The sequence below is a fragment of the Netta rufina genome (genome assembly GCF_964035555.1).
Source record: "Netta rufina genome assembly, chromosome: 1".
Taxonomy (NCBI): Eukaryota; Metazoa; Chordata; class Aves; order Anseriformes; family Anatidae; genus Netta; species Netta rufina.
This window is the reverse complement of record NC_140123.1, coordinates 168993377-169012796: the sequence shown is the minus strand read 5'-3', so window position 1 is coordinate 169012796 and position 19420 is coordinate 168993377. Positions and strand designations below refer to the sequence as shown.

The following is a 19420-nucleotide window of genomic DNA, read 5'->3' as shown; positions in this document are numbered from 1 at the left end:
TCACTTATGACCTTTTCTGTGAGCAGCAGGACAACAAAATCCATAATGCAAAGGCAGTCAAACAGAAGACAAAGAAAGATGTGATTTTTTAAATGAATGTTTTATTCATGAACTATTTATAAAAATGTGTAAAATACACTCAAATATATTTGATTTGTTGACTGTAGCTAAAAATATAAAAATATACTTAACAAATGCATAAATTAAATTGACAAGAGTAGCACAATTCTGTGTTCACCCAGTGTTTGTTTGGAACACAAATATAAGTAATTATATAGCATATGACAATGGAGTATGTGCTGAAGAATTTTTCAGTCACTTTACTCCAGGCACTGGCAAAGAATTTATGGCTAGCTGTATTTCAAAATCATGGCTTTTTTCACTATAACATACAGCCCTGGTAGAGAGCAATATATATTTATCTACTTGACATTACTTATAGTATTTCTTTAGCTTTCAAATAAACCAAGAAACAACCAAGTCATGTATATCAATCTACCAGCATCATTGACACTGTCTGTGCCCAAATTCCACAGTATTTGCTAAATTTAGCGAGACCCTAGTCTCCAGTATTTCCTGCCAGTCTTACAAAACATATCCCAGTCTGAACTTGCTATTGATCTGTGGGGTCACTGGTAACAGACCTCTTTGCTTTAGCCATACCAACAGGTCAGGAGTTTGACTTTGTCAGCTTGGGAGGGACAGTGAAGGGCACAGGGTCCAAAGCCAGCTGCCTACATGCAGTGGTGCACACTCACCTTCCATTCAAAGTTGCAGCCTCCAGAGCCCACACATTTGTGACAGGACCGTGAGGGGTGGGGTTGTCATTTCATAATGTATTTTGTTTAAAAAAATAACCTGTATGAAATCTGAATAAACCTAAGCACCCAACGTGCCGCTCCTTGGTATCGAAGCTGTAACTGCTGTAGGCTGCATCTCTGAATGTCAGACGTGTTTCTCTGATCTGTGACCCTGGGAGGAGATGCTAATACAGTGATTAGATGGTTATTTGCTCATTCCTTTAGCCCACATATTATCTCCCAGGCTGATGAGCACAGCTAAGTGCTCATGTACTCTGATCTGTTCAGTACTGGACTTTCTGCTTTCTAAGTTAAAGCACAGATAACCGTATACAATACATAATATAAACATAAAGCTCACACATATTCTTTTCTCTGTTCTACAACTGAAAGAAAATTCATAGTATATCATGGCATAAAATAATATTTCTGGCAATTTTAGGCACGTATATAAGCTGTATAAATAACTATAGCAGCAGAGAAAAATGTATAAAGTTGCACTTTTATGACATCTTCACAGTATGCCTATTTCTCACCCACTTTTGTGTTCCATTAGTAACAAAAAATATCATTTATCAACTCCAGCTATGCAAAATCTACTTCTTTTCTATGATCGGTAGTGGATCTTGTAATTGTATTGCACGGATTAAAAACATTAATTATATTTTTTTCATTATTAAATAACTTTCAATACAAAAATTTGAATTAACCTAAAAGCCCAACCCTGCAAGTGCTTCACAAGTTGCATGGTATTTCTCAGACAAACATTCCAGTTGACTTTCAGTAAGGTATTCAGGTAGCTTTGTGGACAATGTGGATATTCACAGGACTGGGCTCCAAGTGTGCAAATCTTAGCTTATGGATCAGCAATAACACTAGCCTTGCTTTATAACATTATTATTGGGAAACATCAAGAAGGGAAGTCTGAACATCATTCGTGGACATTCACAACAGAAGCACCCTCTTCAGCAGAGGATGTCTCCTTCCTTCAGAGCCATCTTTGTTCAGCACACAGGCTTCTTCAAGTCCATTCTTGTTACATTAATAATTTCCCTTTGATTCTGTTGTTTAGCTTAGAGGCACAGTAAATATAATTAATTAAACTGGTAAGTAAGTGTCTTACATTAAAAAAAATGCTACATAGATAATTTATACTTATTCTCAGTGGATTTACACTGGTTTATAAGACCAGAATTGGCCAGAAAGCAGAACCAGAGCAATGCAGTGTATGTACAGTTTCTTGCATGACCTAACTAGGCAGAGCTGTAAAGCTATTCAAGAGCACTGTGCCAGAGTGCTTAAGGTCATCTGTCATGTTAGTAAGTGATGAGGAGGAAGAGGCTTACGCACTGTGTCCATTATGAGCTGAGAGAAAAGGTGTTTGCTGTGACACCGTCACTTTGGGTGTAGATTTGTGAGCTCTGTAGGTGTTCCCTACAGAGTTCCCTCTGAGAAGGGAGCTGAGAAACAACACTGAAATAAAGAGCTGAATGATGTGCCCGTCTGCAAACCATGAACAACGTACATATATAGTAGTATGCAGTCAGACTGCTGCCATCCAATCGTGCGTTATTGAGCGAGTTCCATTTCCCTCAGCATACAGAATGACCCAGTAATACATCGCCTGAGCTCATTTACAGAGCACACGTGGTACAACCTCACGGTGCTGTTGTACGGCTGGTAACTAACATGAGCTTCATTCTGCAGCCACTGCCGCAGAAAGAAAGGGCTAAATGCAGCACACGTAGCACAAAAGCAATTTCCATCATGCCCTAAGTTCAGCTGTTATTAGCAGACCCAATGATCAATCTACTGCTGCCATGCCTGTTTGTCCTTGCCTGCTAACCTAGAGTCTCTGCAGCACAGGAAACAGAGAAGAGGCCTGCAGAAAATTTGCGCCCCTCTTTGTGCTTTTGCCAACACTTCCCTCTGTGAAGGTGGCTTCTGCTGCAATGTTGGTCCCTGGTTCAGATCCCACCAAGGGCGGTGAATCAGGTTTGTGTGGGGGCCAATAGGGGCGTACAGGAGGAAGAAGCAGCTTTTTCATACAGATACCTACAAGCTTATCTGAGCCTATGTGTTCTGAGCAGATGTGAAAGCTGATATGAAAGGTTGCTCCTGAGGCAGCTGAAGGCATTTGGACAAGAAAGGATGAGACTCCAGCTGGAGTAAGGAAAAGGCACTATCGGGCTGTTTCTTTCTCTGCAGGAGAACCAGAGTGACATGGATGTGAACAGTCTTCTGGTTCTGTTTTAAAATGATTTAAGAAAACTCTGACAGAGAAATCTTGCAGACTTCTTCACCCATCGTCACACAGGGAGAGTGTGGCTCCAATGGTGAAGTCACACTTCCATGGTGAAGTCACGGTAATCTTCTCCCAGAGTCACTGCAGTTTCTAACTAAGGCACTTGGATGCGTTGGCTGGTTCTCTGGAGGCCTTCAGAAATATTGATTTCTCTCCAAAATAGAAGTGGAATCTAGGCACTTGTCTTCAGAAGCAGGCTAAGGGTTTTCTAAGCAAAGAAGGAATGAATAGATAAAAGAACTATCAAACGCTTCCTACATGTGAAGGAGATGAACTGCGCACTGCCTCTTTTCTATTTATTTATAAAATGCTCTTCAAAGACAAAGAACAGCTGAGCAGAGTGTTCAAATCAGTTCCTTGAAGGAAAAGCCTCTTTTGGAGAGGAAAGAGGATGTTCCTAAACTGCTTGGCTGGGCAGGATACCTGGTGGGTGCTGTTGGATTACACTTCTTGCTAATCACAGGATGCTCTGAGAGCATCTGATGATTAGCACAGGGAGCTAATTATCGTGAGAGCACATCCCCTGGGTTATGATGAGCCTTCTTCTATTCCATCTGCCCTTGCAGTGGTGACATCAGGCAATATCTAAGTGGAGGAGTCCTTCTGTGAGGACATCCTGGGGCCATGCTTACCTTCTGTGAAAGCAAACAGCATTCAAAGGAGACCTGCACTTGGGCTGAGGCAGCTATGCTACAAGCACCTCAAAGCCAAAGCCAGTTGTGCAAACTGTGGGATATGTATTTTGTGTGTCTTTATTTCAGTAAGTTTCTAACCCCTCTACTTCCTGCACTGTCATAGTACATCACTGTTTTAATGAGCTATGGAAGCTGACAGCTTTCACATCCTCATGGGTCTGTTAACATAAGGGTATGAGGTGTTTTCTTGAAACCTTTTCTTACTGTAATTGTATGCAAGTAAAAGTGCACAGACACGCTGTGGTCTGATTCTGCTCTCTTAAACCAGTGTAAAGAAATCAGGATGGGACCTGTTCCCCTCAAAGCACGTGTGTGGGGAAAGGCCAGCTAGACTTCAAGGCAGCATGTGTTGTTTGATATTTTTCTACTATGTCACATTAGACTGAAACAGTTGCTTCTAGTGAGGTGGACCCTGTTTTACTTGGCTGTTAATGAGTTCTGTAAAAGATATGTCATGGTGGCATGGATTTCATCCATTTTGGTCAGATCATAAGCAGTAAGGTTAAAGTGAAAAGTAGCATTGTAACTCTTATGCAGGACTACTGTTCCCTTTCCTAATAGTAGCTTATTTCATCTCACAAACACTGAACTAGTTAAAAAAAAATAAAAAATGAGGCTTTCCTTGTAGGATTTTTCCTGTGTGTTCAATGCCAATACATAACCTGCTCAAAAGGCAGCAGTCCTGTTAGCCATACAATTTAAAATAGTTTATGTAGAACAGTTCATAAAAACTGTGATAAGAAAAAATAGTATTATCTGAAGCTTAATATTAATATAAACATTATAGAAAAAATACATATTTACATAATGCCAAAATACAATTATATACATTAACATCTATTACACTTAAATTATATATCTTTTAAAAAAACACCAGACCAATAAATAATACAGTCTCAATAGAAAGGTCTGGCACCTTTCTAGTGCATGAAATACATACATTTAAAAAAAACAACAACAACAAACAAAGCCCCTAGTTAACAAATGTGGTCACAAATGCAGGTGTCTGTAACATTCTTAGTGCCTTGAATAAACAGCATCTGAAAACAAGGAAAACTGGGATTAGGAAAAAATAAAACAACACAGGTGGCTTCATGTTCATCTCTGCCTTAAGTAAGACTGAGTTTCCTGGCACCTCTTTCTCAAGGCCTACCTGTACAGGCAGCCCAGGAACCCAAATGGGTTGAGGGTTTTCAGTGCCTTCAGTGGGTATAGCTCTCAGTTCTCTACAGGAGTTCTCTAATTCTCTAAATTCCCCAAGGAATAGCCCAAGGAACTGGATATAGGCTAGGAAGAAAAAAGCCTGTAAACATAGAGAGCTGTGGGAGGAGGAAAGAGCCCAGCCTTGGACACATACAGGTAGGACAGGCAGAAAGTCCCCTAAGGCCACCTTAGAACAGAAAATGGGGGTGATTCAGGACAGAATATGAACACCATGGATGACAACAGAGACCAGGGATCCCAGCCAGTGGCCTCAGTATGCTTAAAAGTAGATGGTGTAAAGAGCTGTGAGGTAAAGGAGGAGGCCAGTATCGGGCTAGGGAAGGGGTTCAGTTCATCCAACGACATAGGTATCATGAAGTGTGAGACAGGGAGAGCATGAAGATAAGGCAAGAGCAGGAAGAGATGCTATAAATACTACTAATGAAGGAAATGAAGTTGCTGAAACATGGTTGGCAAGCCCCTTACGAAGCAGATGAAATTGCAAGAGTCACAAGAAAGGAGTAGTGAAGAACTGAATGTCCAAGAAGAGAACAAACATCAATGGCAAGGGATAGAGCAATTTGCCCCCTTAATTACATTGTCAGTGATCTATTACATCTGAAATACTTTATAATTTGATAAACTTCCACTTACCTCTGTGATACTCTGGATTCACATTTTCGTATATTGGAAACAAGGGATTTTCTTGTTCGCTGCGAAGTTTTCTGGCTCTTAACACATCTCGCACGCATTGATGTAGATACACATATTGACACTGCAAAAGATTATTTTTTTTCTTTTTAAGTCACTCCGGAAAATTTCATGATTTCATTTGCTTTATTGTGAAAAATCACTACAGGCTGACTCCCACAGAATCAAGAGCGGTGCTAAAAGTGAAAATGTACTTCTGGAATCAATCTCTTTTTCACAGTGGCAATGTAGTGAACTTTGAGATCATCTGTTTTTAGAAACTGTACCATTAAAACATAAACTAACATAACATGTTTTGACTGTCAATATGTTTTGACTGTCATAATATGTTTTTTTATGTCATGACTGAAAGCTTTACCAACTGTAAGGCATAATTTGACTTGAGGCTACGCTGCACAGCTACTACTTCTGAATGCTTAGATAACCTGTGTGACTAGCAACTGGTATGTACAGGGAAGCACAGGGAAGAGACAAGTTCCTGATTGTTTGTTCTGAAAAGATGTATTTTCCACATAATTTTATCAAAATATGTCAACATTTCATAGAACTTTCAAGATCTAGATTTTGTTGGCAAAAACTGTGTTTTTTGGTCCAATACAAGTTATAAGACTGCTTTTGAATATGCAGTGAATGACAGACCATCTTTTCTGCAGAATGTGTCTCACTAGAAGGGAGCTAAGATGACATTCACAACCAATGCAGAGATGATCAGCATGTTGTTACTGACTATCAACTACCATTACAGAACAGATTGTTAAATCCCCATGCTTTGCCACCCTTCAGGGTTTATGAAATGGGTCGTTACTGCTTTGTGATTAGTGTAGCAGGGTACTCCCAAATTAGGCTGAGAATCTTTTATATCAAGATGTATTTTTTTAATATTACTTCATGTCAAAGATAAAATTACTTCAATAAGCATGTGTTTATTCCCCCCACATTTTCTATCTATCTATTTTCCATAATAAATTCAGCTATTGCTCTGTGCATTTTTCTCAGTGCTCTGGCAGTAGGAAAGGGAGGATGCCTGCTGCCTGCCTTTGTTGACTATGGATGGTGGGAACATGTGGAAGGTGAAATGTATTCCTCTCTGAGGATGCCCTGATCAGGCTGAGAACCTGTCTCCCTTAAAAGAGGAGGCGTTCTGTAATTAAGACAGTTCTGGGAAATCTCTCTTACATTCCCAATGGCACCTTTCTTTATACTCGTGTGACTTCTGCTAAGAAGCTCAGCCAGGGATATTTTTGTTTCCAAATTGCAACAAAGAGCTCCATTAGCATCAAGCTAATACAGGCAGACCCATCAAACATTCTGATTCCTCTATTAACAGTTCCCAGGCAAAACACAGACTGCCTCAACAACTCTCCTTCATTACATCAGCTCCTAAGTGTTTAGCTGCTATTAACTTAAAGTGATTTTCCTGCAGTTTTAAAAGAACAGAAAGAAATCCTGAACACTTTTTCTGCACTTGTAGAATGTATATACCCCCTCTTGCATAATATGTTAGAAGGGTGATCGATTCTTCCAGTACCATTAATGAAAATGGGCAGAGCAGCTCAGTAAAACACAAACTTCAAAGCTACAAGGTCACTGTGCTTAGAGTTTTAGAATTATAGTAGTATTAATTAACTAGTATCAGTAGGAATTAACTAGTATTTCACAGTGGAGTAACTGTGCTGTGCTTGAAGATGAGAGACTGTTGATTATATACTGCAGCTGGTGTTGCTGTATATTGCAGGCTACCCAAAACTTACCTCTGTCTGAACCATGTGAACCCGGTGAAGCCTTAGATCATGCACTGCTGCATAAATGTCAACAGTGTCCTTTGAGTCCAGTTGCTGCAGAATTCGGTCCAGTGCAATGAATGTGCCAGTCCTGCCAACACCAGCACTGAAAAAGAAAACAAACCCTGAGATTTCAAAGGAGATGGGGAGGGAGGGGAGAGATCTCAGTCAGAAGAGGGTAAACGATGGATCTGTCAGATCCATATGTAGCCAAACTCATCCCTTGGTATATATTTACTTTTCAGAAAGTTCCTTTGTGATCCAGATGTTGGGCCATAACCAGCAGCACAAAGGCAATTTAAGAACACAAAAACATTTGAGCAATGGCAGCTGCTGACACTGAAGTGCTCTCCATTGGTCCCACAAAGACACAGTAGTGCCCTGAGAATCATTTTTGGGACATCTCCAGGGCACGGTTGTGAGTGCATGTGCCTTGGAAATGCTGCTCTGACGCATCCAGGGACTTGAGTCCATTGGTCATCCCTCTGTGGCCGCCCATATCCTAAGAGGTAGGAATACTTGGGATCTTCCCCATGGCAGGCACAAAGGCTCTGTGCTGCTGACTTCTGTCTGCTGTGCATACCTGCAGTGCACAATAGTCGGTCCTGTGTCTGGGGTCCTGTTGATATAATCCCTCACAGTTCTGACAAACTGGATCAGGGACTGGGTGGTCTCTGGCACACCGTGATCTGGCCACACAGTGTAGTGGAAGTGACGAATGAGCCTCGTCGAGTCGAGCTGCTCTTCCTGTCGGGGTACAAAAGTGGGGGTCAGAACAGCCAAAAGAGGAGGACACACACACCATGGACCTTCAGAATGCTACAGCTACCACCAAAGACAAGCTGGGCATGATGCAACTCTGCTACAGCAAAATAAACCTTCCTGATTTAGCCTTGCAGTTATTTTTAACCCAATAGCCAATTATTCCTGCTGTTCCCCCTTCCCGCCCCAAAAAAAAGATGAATGCAAACTTACACTGCAGATTTTAAACTCTCGTATTGTCCATTCTGGGAGCACTGATTCTGACAGCATCTCAACGATCAGGTCTCCATAGTACAAGGAATCCTGGTCGAGGGGCCAGTAGTGATCACACTTCACCTGCAGGGACACAGAAGAAGATTGATTCATGTCAGTGACAGCTGGAAACCGTGCCTCCACGCAGAACCAGCAGGAGCAGACTTCAGCCCTCCTGTGCCTAAGGATGAAGGAAGAATCACAGAATCATCTAGGTTGGAAAACACCTTCAGGATCATCAAGTCCGACCATCAACCTGACCTACTGAGTCCCAACACTAAACCGTGTCCCATAGTGCCACATCCATGTCTCTTAAATACCTCCAGGGGTGGGGACTCCACCACTTCCTGGGCAGCCCGTTCCAATGCTTGACTACTCTCTCTACGAAGAATTTTTCCTAATGTCCAATCTAAACCTCCCTGGCACAACGTGAGACAGTTTCCTTGCATCCTATCACTCAATGAAAAAAGAGACTGACATTGTCTTTGCTGCAACCGTCTTTCAGGTAGTTGCATACAGCGATGAGGTCTCCCTTCAGCCTCCTGTTCTCCAGAATGAACAGCTTTATCAGCCAATTTCATCACCTGCTCCTCATCACTCTTGTTTTCTAGTCCCTTCAATAGCTTCACTGTTCTCACCTGCACATGGTCACGTAATTCAATGTCCTTCTTGTACTGAGGAGCCCAAAACTGAACACAGTGTTTGATGGACCAGTTACTTCCCTAGTCCTGCTGGCCACACTATTTCTGATGCAGACCAGGATGCTGCTGGCCTTCTTGGCCACATGGGCACGCTGGTGGACCATGTTCTGCTGCCTGCTGACCAGCACCCCAGGTCCTTTTCTGATGGGCAACTTTCCAGCCACTTTTCCTCAAGCCTGTAGCACTGCGTGGGGCTGTTATGATGCAAGTGCAGCACCCAGCTCCTACCCTTGCTGAATGCCACACAGTTGGGTGTGTCGCATTGACCCAGTCTGTCCAGATCTGTCTGCAAATCCTTCTAACCCTCAAGAAGAGTGACATTCCTGCCTAACTTGGTGCCATCTGCAAACTTACTGAGGTGCACTCACTCACTCAGCTCGTGTTTCAGCCAGGCTGATCTCCCCTGCCAGCTCGCCTTTTGGTGCATTAGGACCGCCTGCTGCAGCACCTTTTAAGATTTTGTTCTTGAAGAAGGTGCAGGCTTTACAGTTCAAAACCACCACCTCTCAGGGGGCTCTATCAACCAGGTCTCTCAATAGGCCAAAGTCTGCCCTCTGGAAATCCAAGGTAGCAGTTCAACTAACCACATTCCTTACTTCACCAAGGATCAAAAACTCTATCATTTCATAATCTCTGTGCCCAAGGCAGCCTCCAGCCATCGCATCACCCAGATGTGCTTCCCTGTTTGCAAACAACAGGTCAAGTGGGGCACCTGGCTCCCTCACCACTTGCATCAGAAAGTTTTCCTCCAGGCACCCCAGGAATCTCCGAGACTGTTTCCTCTCTGCTGCATTGTATTTCCTGCAGACATCTGGGAAGTCAAAGTTCCTCACGAGACCAAGAAAGGCGATACTAAGATCAGCTGAATTCAGGGAGAGATGCCACCTCCTGCCCTTTCAGCTCAGTAAACAGGGGCTGGGATGGGAAGCGACTTGGATGGGGCTGGAAGTGAGAGTTCTCATCATAGATGTTTGTGGTGGGTGGAATGGGAAGCACTTCATTGATGCCACAATGTTTCTGTGCTCGCTCTTCTCAAAGCTCTGCACAGATGAGAACTAGGCCTCTGATGTATGCTCCCCTTCCTCTTGCTGAGACATGACAGTGGGGTCCCACCCTGAGCCAGTGAGGTGCAGGAAGAGATGGCTTGCTGCCTGCTTGCATCTGCTTTCTCCATCGCAAGGAAAAATGGTAAACTAAAAGGAAATATCCCCATATAGTCCACTAGATGAACACTACTTCAAGTTAGTTGAACCTTTTTACAGACCTAGTCCCTGTCTTACAGAAGGTGCAGGATATGGTCATCCATGGGGAGGTGGGTTGCTGAGGCAGCTAAACAACCTCCTTAAACTGGTGCTCAGTAATGCTGCTAAGTGTGTGAGTGCTCTCTTTGCTTACTACATCAGGGCTTATGCATCAAAAAGAATGCCATCTATTTAATAATGAACATTTGCTCTCAAATTTATATTTAAAGTAGTAGTTGGTAGGGGTAGATGTGATAATCTGGCTTTTCTTTTGTGGCTGGCTGTCCTTCTGCATATGTATGGGAATTACATTACTACTAGTGCACAAAGTACTGGAATGGAGACCTGAAGCCCTGAGCTCTGTTCCGAGCTCTAACTCTGACCAGCTGCATGATCTTGGGATGGTCACTGCATCCTTCACTTCACAGACAATCTGTCTCCAGTCTTTAGATTACAGCTTTCATCTCTTACTGTGTATGACCATATATCTCCTTGAGTGGGGCCTTTGGCATGAGTGTGATGCGAATAATAAGCGTGAACACTTTATAAATATTAAAACATTAATAATGGCATTATAAAAAAAAACAATAAAACAATAATAAAGTCATTAATAATGAAGAAAAGTCACTGCTCACCCGGCCCTTCTCAACACACTGGGTTACCATGACAATATTGTGGACATTTTGTTCCCATGCCATCTTCCAGAACTCATCTTTGGTGCCAGGCAAAGGGCCCTGAGTTGCAATGTATTCTCTGCGGAAACTGTTGCCCTGCAAGTAAAGAGAACTCCATTAGTTTCCATAAAGGCAGAAAAATGATCTTCTAACAACTGAACAAGCCACGGGGTTACAGCCAGGGCTCTGCAGCAATGGTGCCCTTGCTGGGACAACGGTTTTGAAAGCTGAAGTGTTCCCTTGGACTTTGAAGCAGAAGGCTGGTGGGAGCTCAGAGAGGAAGAGACTGCAGCAGTGTATCTAAATACTCTTCCTTTTGTGACTGTCAAAGTTTTTAATTGTTCTATTGTGTACAGCACGGTCTCAAGCAATTTGGAACTACTACGAGCTTTTGTTCTACTTTTACTGTTTTTAATAAATTAGCTGAGTGCTGGCTTGAAATTTATATTGTTAAAGGCACTGCTATTATCAATCACAGCTCTCTGGCAAAGGGCATTACTGTAATCTCGGCCAGCTTCCCCATCCTGCAAGATGCCAACACTGTCAGGATGAGCTACAGCTTCACAATATGGATGCCACCTGCAGTGATAGCTACACTTGCTGTGGACAGTGCATAAAATCAGTGACCTTTGAAAATGTGTCCTTGGCCAATTAGACCTGCGATCTTACATAACGACAGCAATCCAAGAAAGTGTCCTTGAGTGCTGGCTAAATCACTCACAGCTAACTTAATGGCAGTCAGACACAGCCTTTCAGCACACCCACAAACTGAGTTCTCAGACTTTTAGCTAAAATGCATAAATGAAGGGGGAGGAGAGCCTTAGGCCTCCAGCTTTGTATTCAGTTTCAGATAAAGGACAAATTGCCACTGGAGGGAGGACTGTAAAATAACATCCTTGAGTCACTTACTGGTATGTAGCTTGCATTGATGTAGTCTGAGCAAGGGTCATCATCAACGTTGGAAAGCTTCACTCTTGATGTATCATCTAGGAAGAAAAGGATGACAAGAGGTTTATGGCTAAGTCTTGATTTCCAGTCCCTCTCCCATTTATAAAAGTGCATCTGTGAAAGGACCAGCAAGATTATTACAGGGATGTTATACAGAGGGCTAATAGAGAAGCAAAACTGTTTATGTTTGTACTGCTTCTTTCATCCAGGAGGGCTGGGGAGTGTTCCAAAGGCTACAAGGTGGACAGGTGAGATGGGAGCAGTGAATAACCAAAAATTTCTCTGCCGAGTTGTACAGAATTGTTGCACAGAATTTTACTGCACAGAAAAAAAAAAAAAGCCAGAAGTTGCACAGCACCTGTTAACTTTAAAGCTGCCCGATAGGTGATTAAAGGGGGCAGCTTTCAGTGAGGGGTTTTGCCCCAAGAGAACACAGCCAACCTCACACACGTCCCACCATGCAGACCCACACTAGCTCTACATGGCGTAGTAGGTTTGCTCTGTCCTCTGAAAAAGAAACAGTCAACAAAGCCATGTCAGACAGCACTGAATGGATGAGACCAGTATGTAAACAACTCTACTGTTATTTCTACTATCCTTGTTATCAGCAGTGACTGAATGCCAATAATAGCTTGAGCTTTTTCTCTCCAGACTGAACACCAGTTGCTACATCTCTAGTGTGAAATGAAATTACTGGTCTGCGTGCTTAGGGCCATACATCATCTGCCTCCAAGCACCAGGACCTGAGCTGGCAAAGGTATTTCATCTCTGACAGAAAGGAGGGAAAGGACTGGCTGCACTCTCTTTTCCACTAGGCTTGCTGAGAAAGTGAAAAATGGCTGGCGTGATGTAATATTACACAACCAAAAGTAAAACTCACAGGGCAATATATTATTGTATCGATTTTTCCCTCTGTTCTCTAGCAGAAGTGCTATGTCACATGTCTGGTTTCGACCCACATCTTTTAAGTCCTGCAAAAAATTAGAAATAAAATATGAGGTGAAAATAATTAAAGGATGAGATTTGACAGCACTGTGCTTTTCAGCTCCCAAAGGCTGTGAACAGGGAAAAGGTGTATTTAAAACAAAACAAACAAACAACAACAAAAAATAAATAAACAAAAAACCAAAACTGAAATTAAATAGCTAGCCACAGTGGTTTAAGGCAAGCACACGGCTGGCAGATGCTTTCCATGCTTTGTCACACACACGTGGCACACAGATGAATGCCCCTGATCTCAGCCAGGCAGGCATCAGGCAGAGGCTACCAACCAGAAGATGCTAAGCCAACGGAAGAGCTGGTTTCTGTATTAGCACAAGTGGAGTTCAGGTGAAACTCTCAAACTTATGTTGGTTTATGTGAGACACACAGATGTAGGCCTTTCAAATGCATTAACACATTTATTCAAGCAGCCCGCGCATTCCTAAAGCAAGATGTTTTGTCTAGATTTGGTTCCCACCTCATATTCCTTGGACAGGAGGTAGTTGGAGTCTGCCTGGAGTTTGGTGAAGTGTGCTTCGAAGTGACTGACTTTGATTGGACTGAAATATTCAACAGGAGGAAGAAAATCACAGGATGAATCACAGTCATAATTTATCCAGTTGGTTTATCAAGCTTTTTAAAGTTTTGTTTTTTTTTTTTTTTTTTTTACCTGCAAGTTTTCCGGTTCCTAGAAATGGTATTAAAAGAAAAAGAAACACTTCATCAGTAAGCTGAACGGGGCTGCTCATCCATGATGCCATGTTAAAATAGCGCTCTTAGAAACAAAACTTTTGATGTTACCCTTTTTGCCCCAAGTTCAGATGGACTGCCAGTGGCCTGTCCCTGCGAATGCTCAGCCTTGTTGTAGGTCTCTCGTGGCCATTGCTGGAACAAAAAAGAAGGTATTTTCACTTGTTTTACTACAACAGACCGACACCAATCAGAGCTGCCAGTAGCATGACTTACAGCAGCAAGCTGGAAAAAAAGAATTTTAAAAAGTTTGCTTTGATTTATGGCTCTGATCATGTGATACTGTTTTTAGCTGTGGCAGTTTTCTTGCATTTTAGTTTGCTAAAAGTGATGCTGGGCACATGAATGTGAACAGGCAACAAGACTTCATTCCTCCCAGCTTATCATTAAGGAGAGCGTCCTATTTCCTACGAATAACGTTGCATCTCTTTCAGTCATGCAAAATGGTTTCAATGGATAAAGCTTTTTTCAAAGTTGAGACAGTATTTCGCTTTTTAAAAAAAATATAAATTCACTATTTAAAATTCATCTATAATGTGACATATAAAATTACCATCAACAGAAAATGGGGAAGTAAAGTTTGAACTAATGTTTTGGACACCGAGGTAATGTTACACTTGAAAATTTTTGAACTGAAATAATAAAGTCTAAATGAACAGTTTCAAGAACTCATCTAAAACAGGAATGAAAATAATTTGAAACATTTCATTTTTGACAAAAGACATTGAGTTTGCAAGATAAACCAGTTTTTCAGAAATATTCAGACTCTTACTGAAAACTAGAAGTTGCAGGGATCCTCTGTGTGACAATTCTTACTAACATCAGTGGGTGGTTGAATCTCCCATTCAGAATTTATTCATCTATTAGTATTTAAGTCATTAGTTCTACAGAGTGCATAGACGCTAGGGGACACATATTTCAACTGTTGAATAGTTCAGTGCATTACTCTGATTTTACAGTTATGCTTTAAATATTGTGTTGCTTCTATCAAATTAATTTGTCCTAGCCTCATAATAGAGGCTGATTAAAGGACTCTACTTACCCAACTTTTTGTCTGCAGACAAACAAAGCAGTAACAGCCACTAACATCACAATCAGAAACAAGCCAGCACTCACACCTTCGATAACTCCAAAGAGAGGCTCTGGAAATGAAACAGCACATTTAAATATTTGGAAGAAAAGATATGAAGAACCAAAGAATCAACAGTGTTCAGGGAATATGTTATTACTGTCTACAGAAAACGGTTAAACTCATGGAAATTCAAAACACGTAACTGAACCAGGCCTTGATTGGCCTCTGTTCTTATTTTTCCTAAACATTAGGCAAAACTTTGCACTCCCAACCAGAATAAAAGAAAACATAGCCTCATCATATGGGAGTTTGTTTATCTTGTACTTCAAAGCTTTTTTTTTTTTTTTTTTTTTCCAGGGAGCACTCACCCTTTCTTTCACTGTCAGCAGCTCTGTCAATCAGTCCTCTCAATTTTCAAATTCATGGCTTATCCATGGCAAATAATGGCCACATATAAGCCATGGCTTCAGACTCATTTCAAAGTAACCTTAAAGACACTGCACAACAATCTGGTTTTGTTCCACTCCTTGCAAATAGCCCTGGACACCAGAGTGTTTTGAGGCACAATATATAATCACTTGCTACAGTGAATGAAAAACAAGCCTGAAACTAACCTGCTTCTGTAGTGATTGGTAAAGAGAAGAAGGTGTCTGCGAAGAGTGGTTTGGGAAGTTCCTTTGGGTCTTCACTGAAGAGCTGGGTGAAAGCCCGTATGCTGATCCTAAATAAAACGGTACAGGTAATAGTTAAAGCTTATCAGATGTTCAGAACCAACAGTGGAAAAATAAAAGATTCAGATAAGAACTTGCCTCTTAGGGAACACTAAAACCTGTCCATCGACCACAGACAGCTCTTAATGCAAGTGCTTAAGTACAGCAGCTGGGAGAGGTGAATCCCAACCCAGCTAACACAGATGGAGGGCTCAGAGGTACCCTTTGAGGTGATGGATGGGGCCCTTGCTGCTGGCACTGACAGAGTTTGAAGGGTCAGCAGAAGCTGTGGTGGTGAGAGGACTCAGAAATGCTTCTCAGTGGGGAGATGTTTTCCCTTCAGGTGGTGGGGGCTGGGCCATGCTAATGGAGAAATGTTACAATCGTTTTGGTTCTCCTGGTAACTTCGGTATTTCCCAAACTGAATTTTTAGGAAATGTGCCCTAATGAGAGCAGAGAGTGGTACGGGCTCCACAGCAACGTCTTAATGACTATGAAGAAGCTGAGAGGCCTGATGTCCACTGCCTGGCATGTGCCTTCTGTCCGTGTGGCTGTCTGGTGAGCATCTTGCAGACCTCTTTGCAAAGTGTTTGCCAGCATGAAAGGTGTGACTGAGCTGCACTGGAGCTCCCATTTGGTCTCACAGCCTGTATAACTGCTGAGCCTGGTCTTGGCAGCAGTGCTCTTCTACATCCTACAGCTGACTCAGGCCTTGCTCTGGAGTCTCTGAACTGTGCCATGGGTTAGAATAACCTCTAGGTTTTTTTAACTTGCTCAAAAGGACTGGTATGGGTAGTAGTGCCACACAAATTCAGTGTGTCATCCCTGCCTTCTTCTCCTAAATACTCTTCTGACTTAGACGACAGTCTTAAGTCTTTCTAAAGAAAGATTTAGTAACTACAGGAAAGCTCACATCAAAAGGAAATAAATAAACCTACTCACTATGCATAATTACCTGTATCATTCCCATGCTAATGAAAGAATGGTTTATACCTATGGAACTGGGCATAGATAAAGGTTTTATAAACTGTGAAGTGAAACAGAAAGAACATTACACAACACAGTTGTGTAATGCACAACCTGCAGAAGCTCAAGTGTATCAGGCATTCAGATAGCACCATGCCTACTAACGCAACAGAGCACAGTTACCAACATAAATCTGACCTATATGCAGTCCGAGGCTTTAGGGGTCCATCGCAGAATTTTTGCTGATCTGGATCACACTTTCCTCCTAGATTTTCCATTTCTCCTCCAAGCTTGATGTCAAAGCTTTTATAGTCGCTGTCAGGGTTTTCAGCACACCTACTGGCAAAATAATTTGTCTGGTAGATGCGTATGGAGTCGTTGTGTTTGTACTCCAGGTAGGAAGGCAATGGGTGCTGCTCATCAGGCTTTGCTCCTTCACTACCTACATCACATGTGGAGAAAGAGAGAAGATGTACATATCACAGCCATTAATGTGGTGCAGCAGTATAAGCTCAAAGTGTTGACAGACAAAATTTTTATTATCCAGCTTTCCAGCATTCCTTGGAGGGCTGCACTGGCTGTCCAGTGAGTATCTTGTGTACCTTGTTTCTAGGATCAATGCTGGTACTACTTTTCTGGGGAACTTCAAATAGATTTCCTCAGAAGACCTCAGAATAGTTGGCTGTAACATTTCCAGTCACAAAACTGTAACAGGTATGCACAGCTTAAATTCAGTGCTATGACATTTTTTCCTGTGCTGGTGGTGGCAATCTGTGGTCCGAAATCCTGGATCCTACTACCAGCTATTTCAAAAAGCAAGTAAAAAAAATCCCACAAACGGACTAGCAGGGTCTAGCGTATACAGAGAAAAACTGCAATAGGAAACGACAGGAGTCTGCTGAAAGGAAACTCACAGTAACATGTAAAAGACTTTCTCAGAGTTTTGTAGTCTGCACAAGCACGACAAAGTAGACAGTGGAAATACTACCTCTGCTTTTTCACTTAAGGGCTGACGGACAGAGGGATTAAGAAATCTTATTAGGGATCATAAAATATGTCCTGGCATGCCAGTAAATGAAGCCACTTCTAAAAAACAGCATATTAATTGTTGAAACATCCATCTGCTTTGTCACATATAGGCCAGCTGCAGGAAAGGCTGCTTCTGGCTGAGCTCTGCTGTTGCTGTTGACCTTTTGAGGAGAAGACTGAGTGCTGAAGATTCCAGGCTAGGAAGTCCAAAACTTCTGTGAAACTCAGCAACTATATGAGAAGTCACTCTGCTGTGCAGTGATGGGAGTGTAGCTCATGTAACTTGTACAAGCCACAGAGAGAACAGTATTAAACCACGACACTTACCATCAGCCTCTCTGACAACCACAGTGAAGTACTTCACAGCTCCATTGGTATCACTAAACCAGCTGCAGTTAAAAGTAAAGTTGATGGAGGATTTGGTAATCAGCACCTCTTTTTTGTTCACTCGTATGTCCGGAGGTGGCTGAGGAGGACCTGAAAAATTAAACAAAATAAGGGGGAAAAAAGGAAAAGCATTGTCTATGTATTTGCTGTGAGCTACACCTAGCAAAGGAAATGCAATTTTAATAAAGCTCAGCTGACTGGACCCAAGTTTCTGAATCTATTCTCTTTGCAATCAAGAAAGTGTCCTCATCTCCCACAGCAAAACTGCCAAAGGATGAAACAAGCCAGCAATGAGTTAACCAAAATAACAGTGGCAGCTCCTCAGCAGGAATTCCTCCAGAAGGCCACATGGAAATGCATTAAAGTCTTGCTAAATCTAGGAAATTAGAATTTGTAGATGCTAAACACGACACAAGTGTAAATCAGGTTTGTGGAGGCCAGTTAGCACACTCACTACGGGAAGTTGCCTATTTTAAGCATCTAAATGTTTGCTTCCCTTTCCAAATGAAGAGCACTGTGCCAGTCAGACACAGCATTCAACTACAAAGTGCCATTTCCCAGGCTGATTGCAGGATTTCTACAGGAAATGTTCTTTGTATGATAGAAAACTATACCTCGAATTGTGACACTGCAGAACTAAACTGGAAAGCAGAGAACGTAGAGAAAAACCTTCAGAGAACTAGTGCAGCAAAAGTAGGGATTTTAAGGATCTACACTGCAGAACTGTTTAAAAATCTGCACTACTGAAATTATATTGCACGTACAGAAAACACGTCAAATACGTAAGCAGGTGGCTTAACTTCAAAGGGTTTCAGACTGGAAAAAGAACCAAAAAAATCACATTTTTATGGTGTTTAGCTAAATCTCTTCAATCTATAAAGCCAAGCTTCATTTTTTGGGGGGAAGAGCTGTATTGCCTTAGGGAAGGGCCTCCAGTGATGAACTGGGAGAGCAGCAGTGTGCAAAACAATTGAGAGCAAACACGGAACAGCTAACCTGCAAACAGGACTCAGCCCAACTTCTTGTTGCATGGGTTGTTATTAGGTCTGAATTTGTACCATTCTTTGTGGTACAGGAGGGGATGGACACAGTTACAATTAAACGACATAATTTTGGCCTGTTCTCCCACGTGCCTGGTGACAGGACGAGGGGGAATGGGCTTAAGTTGAGCCAGGGGAGTTTTAGGTTAGATGTTAGGAAGAACTTCTTCACTGAAAGGGTTGTGAGGCACTGGAACAGGCTGCCCAGGGAAGTGGTGGAGTCACCATCCCTGGAAGTCTTCAAAAGACGTTTAGATGTAGAGCTTAGGGATATGGTTTAGTGGGGACTGTTAGTGTTAGGTTGGAGGTTGGACTCGATGATCTTGAGGTCTCTTCCAACCTAGAAATTCTGTGATTCTGTGATTCTGTGACAATTGCTTTGGGGTGGGGAAACGGTGGGTTTGTAACCGAA

At 42.1% G+C, this 19420-nt stretch overlaps 1 protein-coding gene across 2 annotated transcripts in view; it reads right to left on the bottom strand.

The window, feature by feature from the left end:
* Positions 1-92: 92 nt before the first annotated feature.
* PTPRB (protein tyrosine phosphatase receptor type B) overlaps positions 93-19420 on the bottom strand; it is a gene marked incomplete at its 3' end in the record, with an annotated part of 62658 nt that continues 43330 nt past the window's right edge. The window contains exons 20-34 of one of the 2 annotated variants that reach the window (XM_084302956.1): positions 17909-18058; positions 16751-16994; positions 15491-15597; positions 14847-14946; positions 13856-13939; positions 13725-13742; positions 13533-13614; positions 12954-13044; positions 12035-12111; positions 11087-11221; positions 8471-8593; positions 8079-8242; positions 7466-7601; positions 5658-5778; positions 93-4840 (exon numbers count right to left, since the gene is read on the bottom strand). In XM_084302956.1, the coding sequence (XP_084159082.1) occupies positions 4818-4840; positions 5658-5778; positions 7466-7601; positions 8079-8242; positions 8471-8593; positions 11087-11221; positions 12035-12111; positions 12954-13044; positions 13533-13614; positions 13725-13742; positions 13856-13939; positions 14847-14946; positions 15491-15597; positions 16751-16994; positions 17909-18058 (1655 nt within the window). Of the gene's footprint in view, positions 4841-5631; positions 5779-7465; positions 7602-8078; positions 8243-8470; positions 8594-11086; positions 11222-12034; positions 12112-12953; positions 13045-13532; positions 13615-13724; positions 13743-13855; positions 13940-14846; positions 14947-15490; positions 15598-16750; positions 16995-17908; positions 18059-19420 lie in introns of those variants that run through there. The other variant, XM_084302957.1, reaches the window with a different exon arrangement.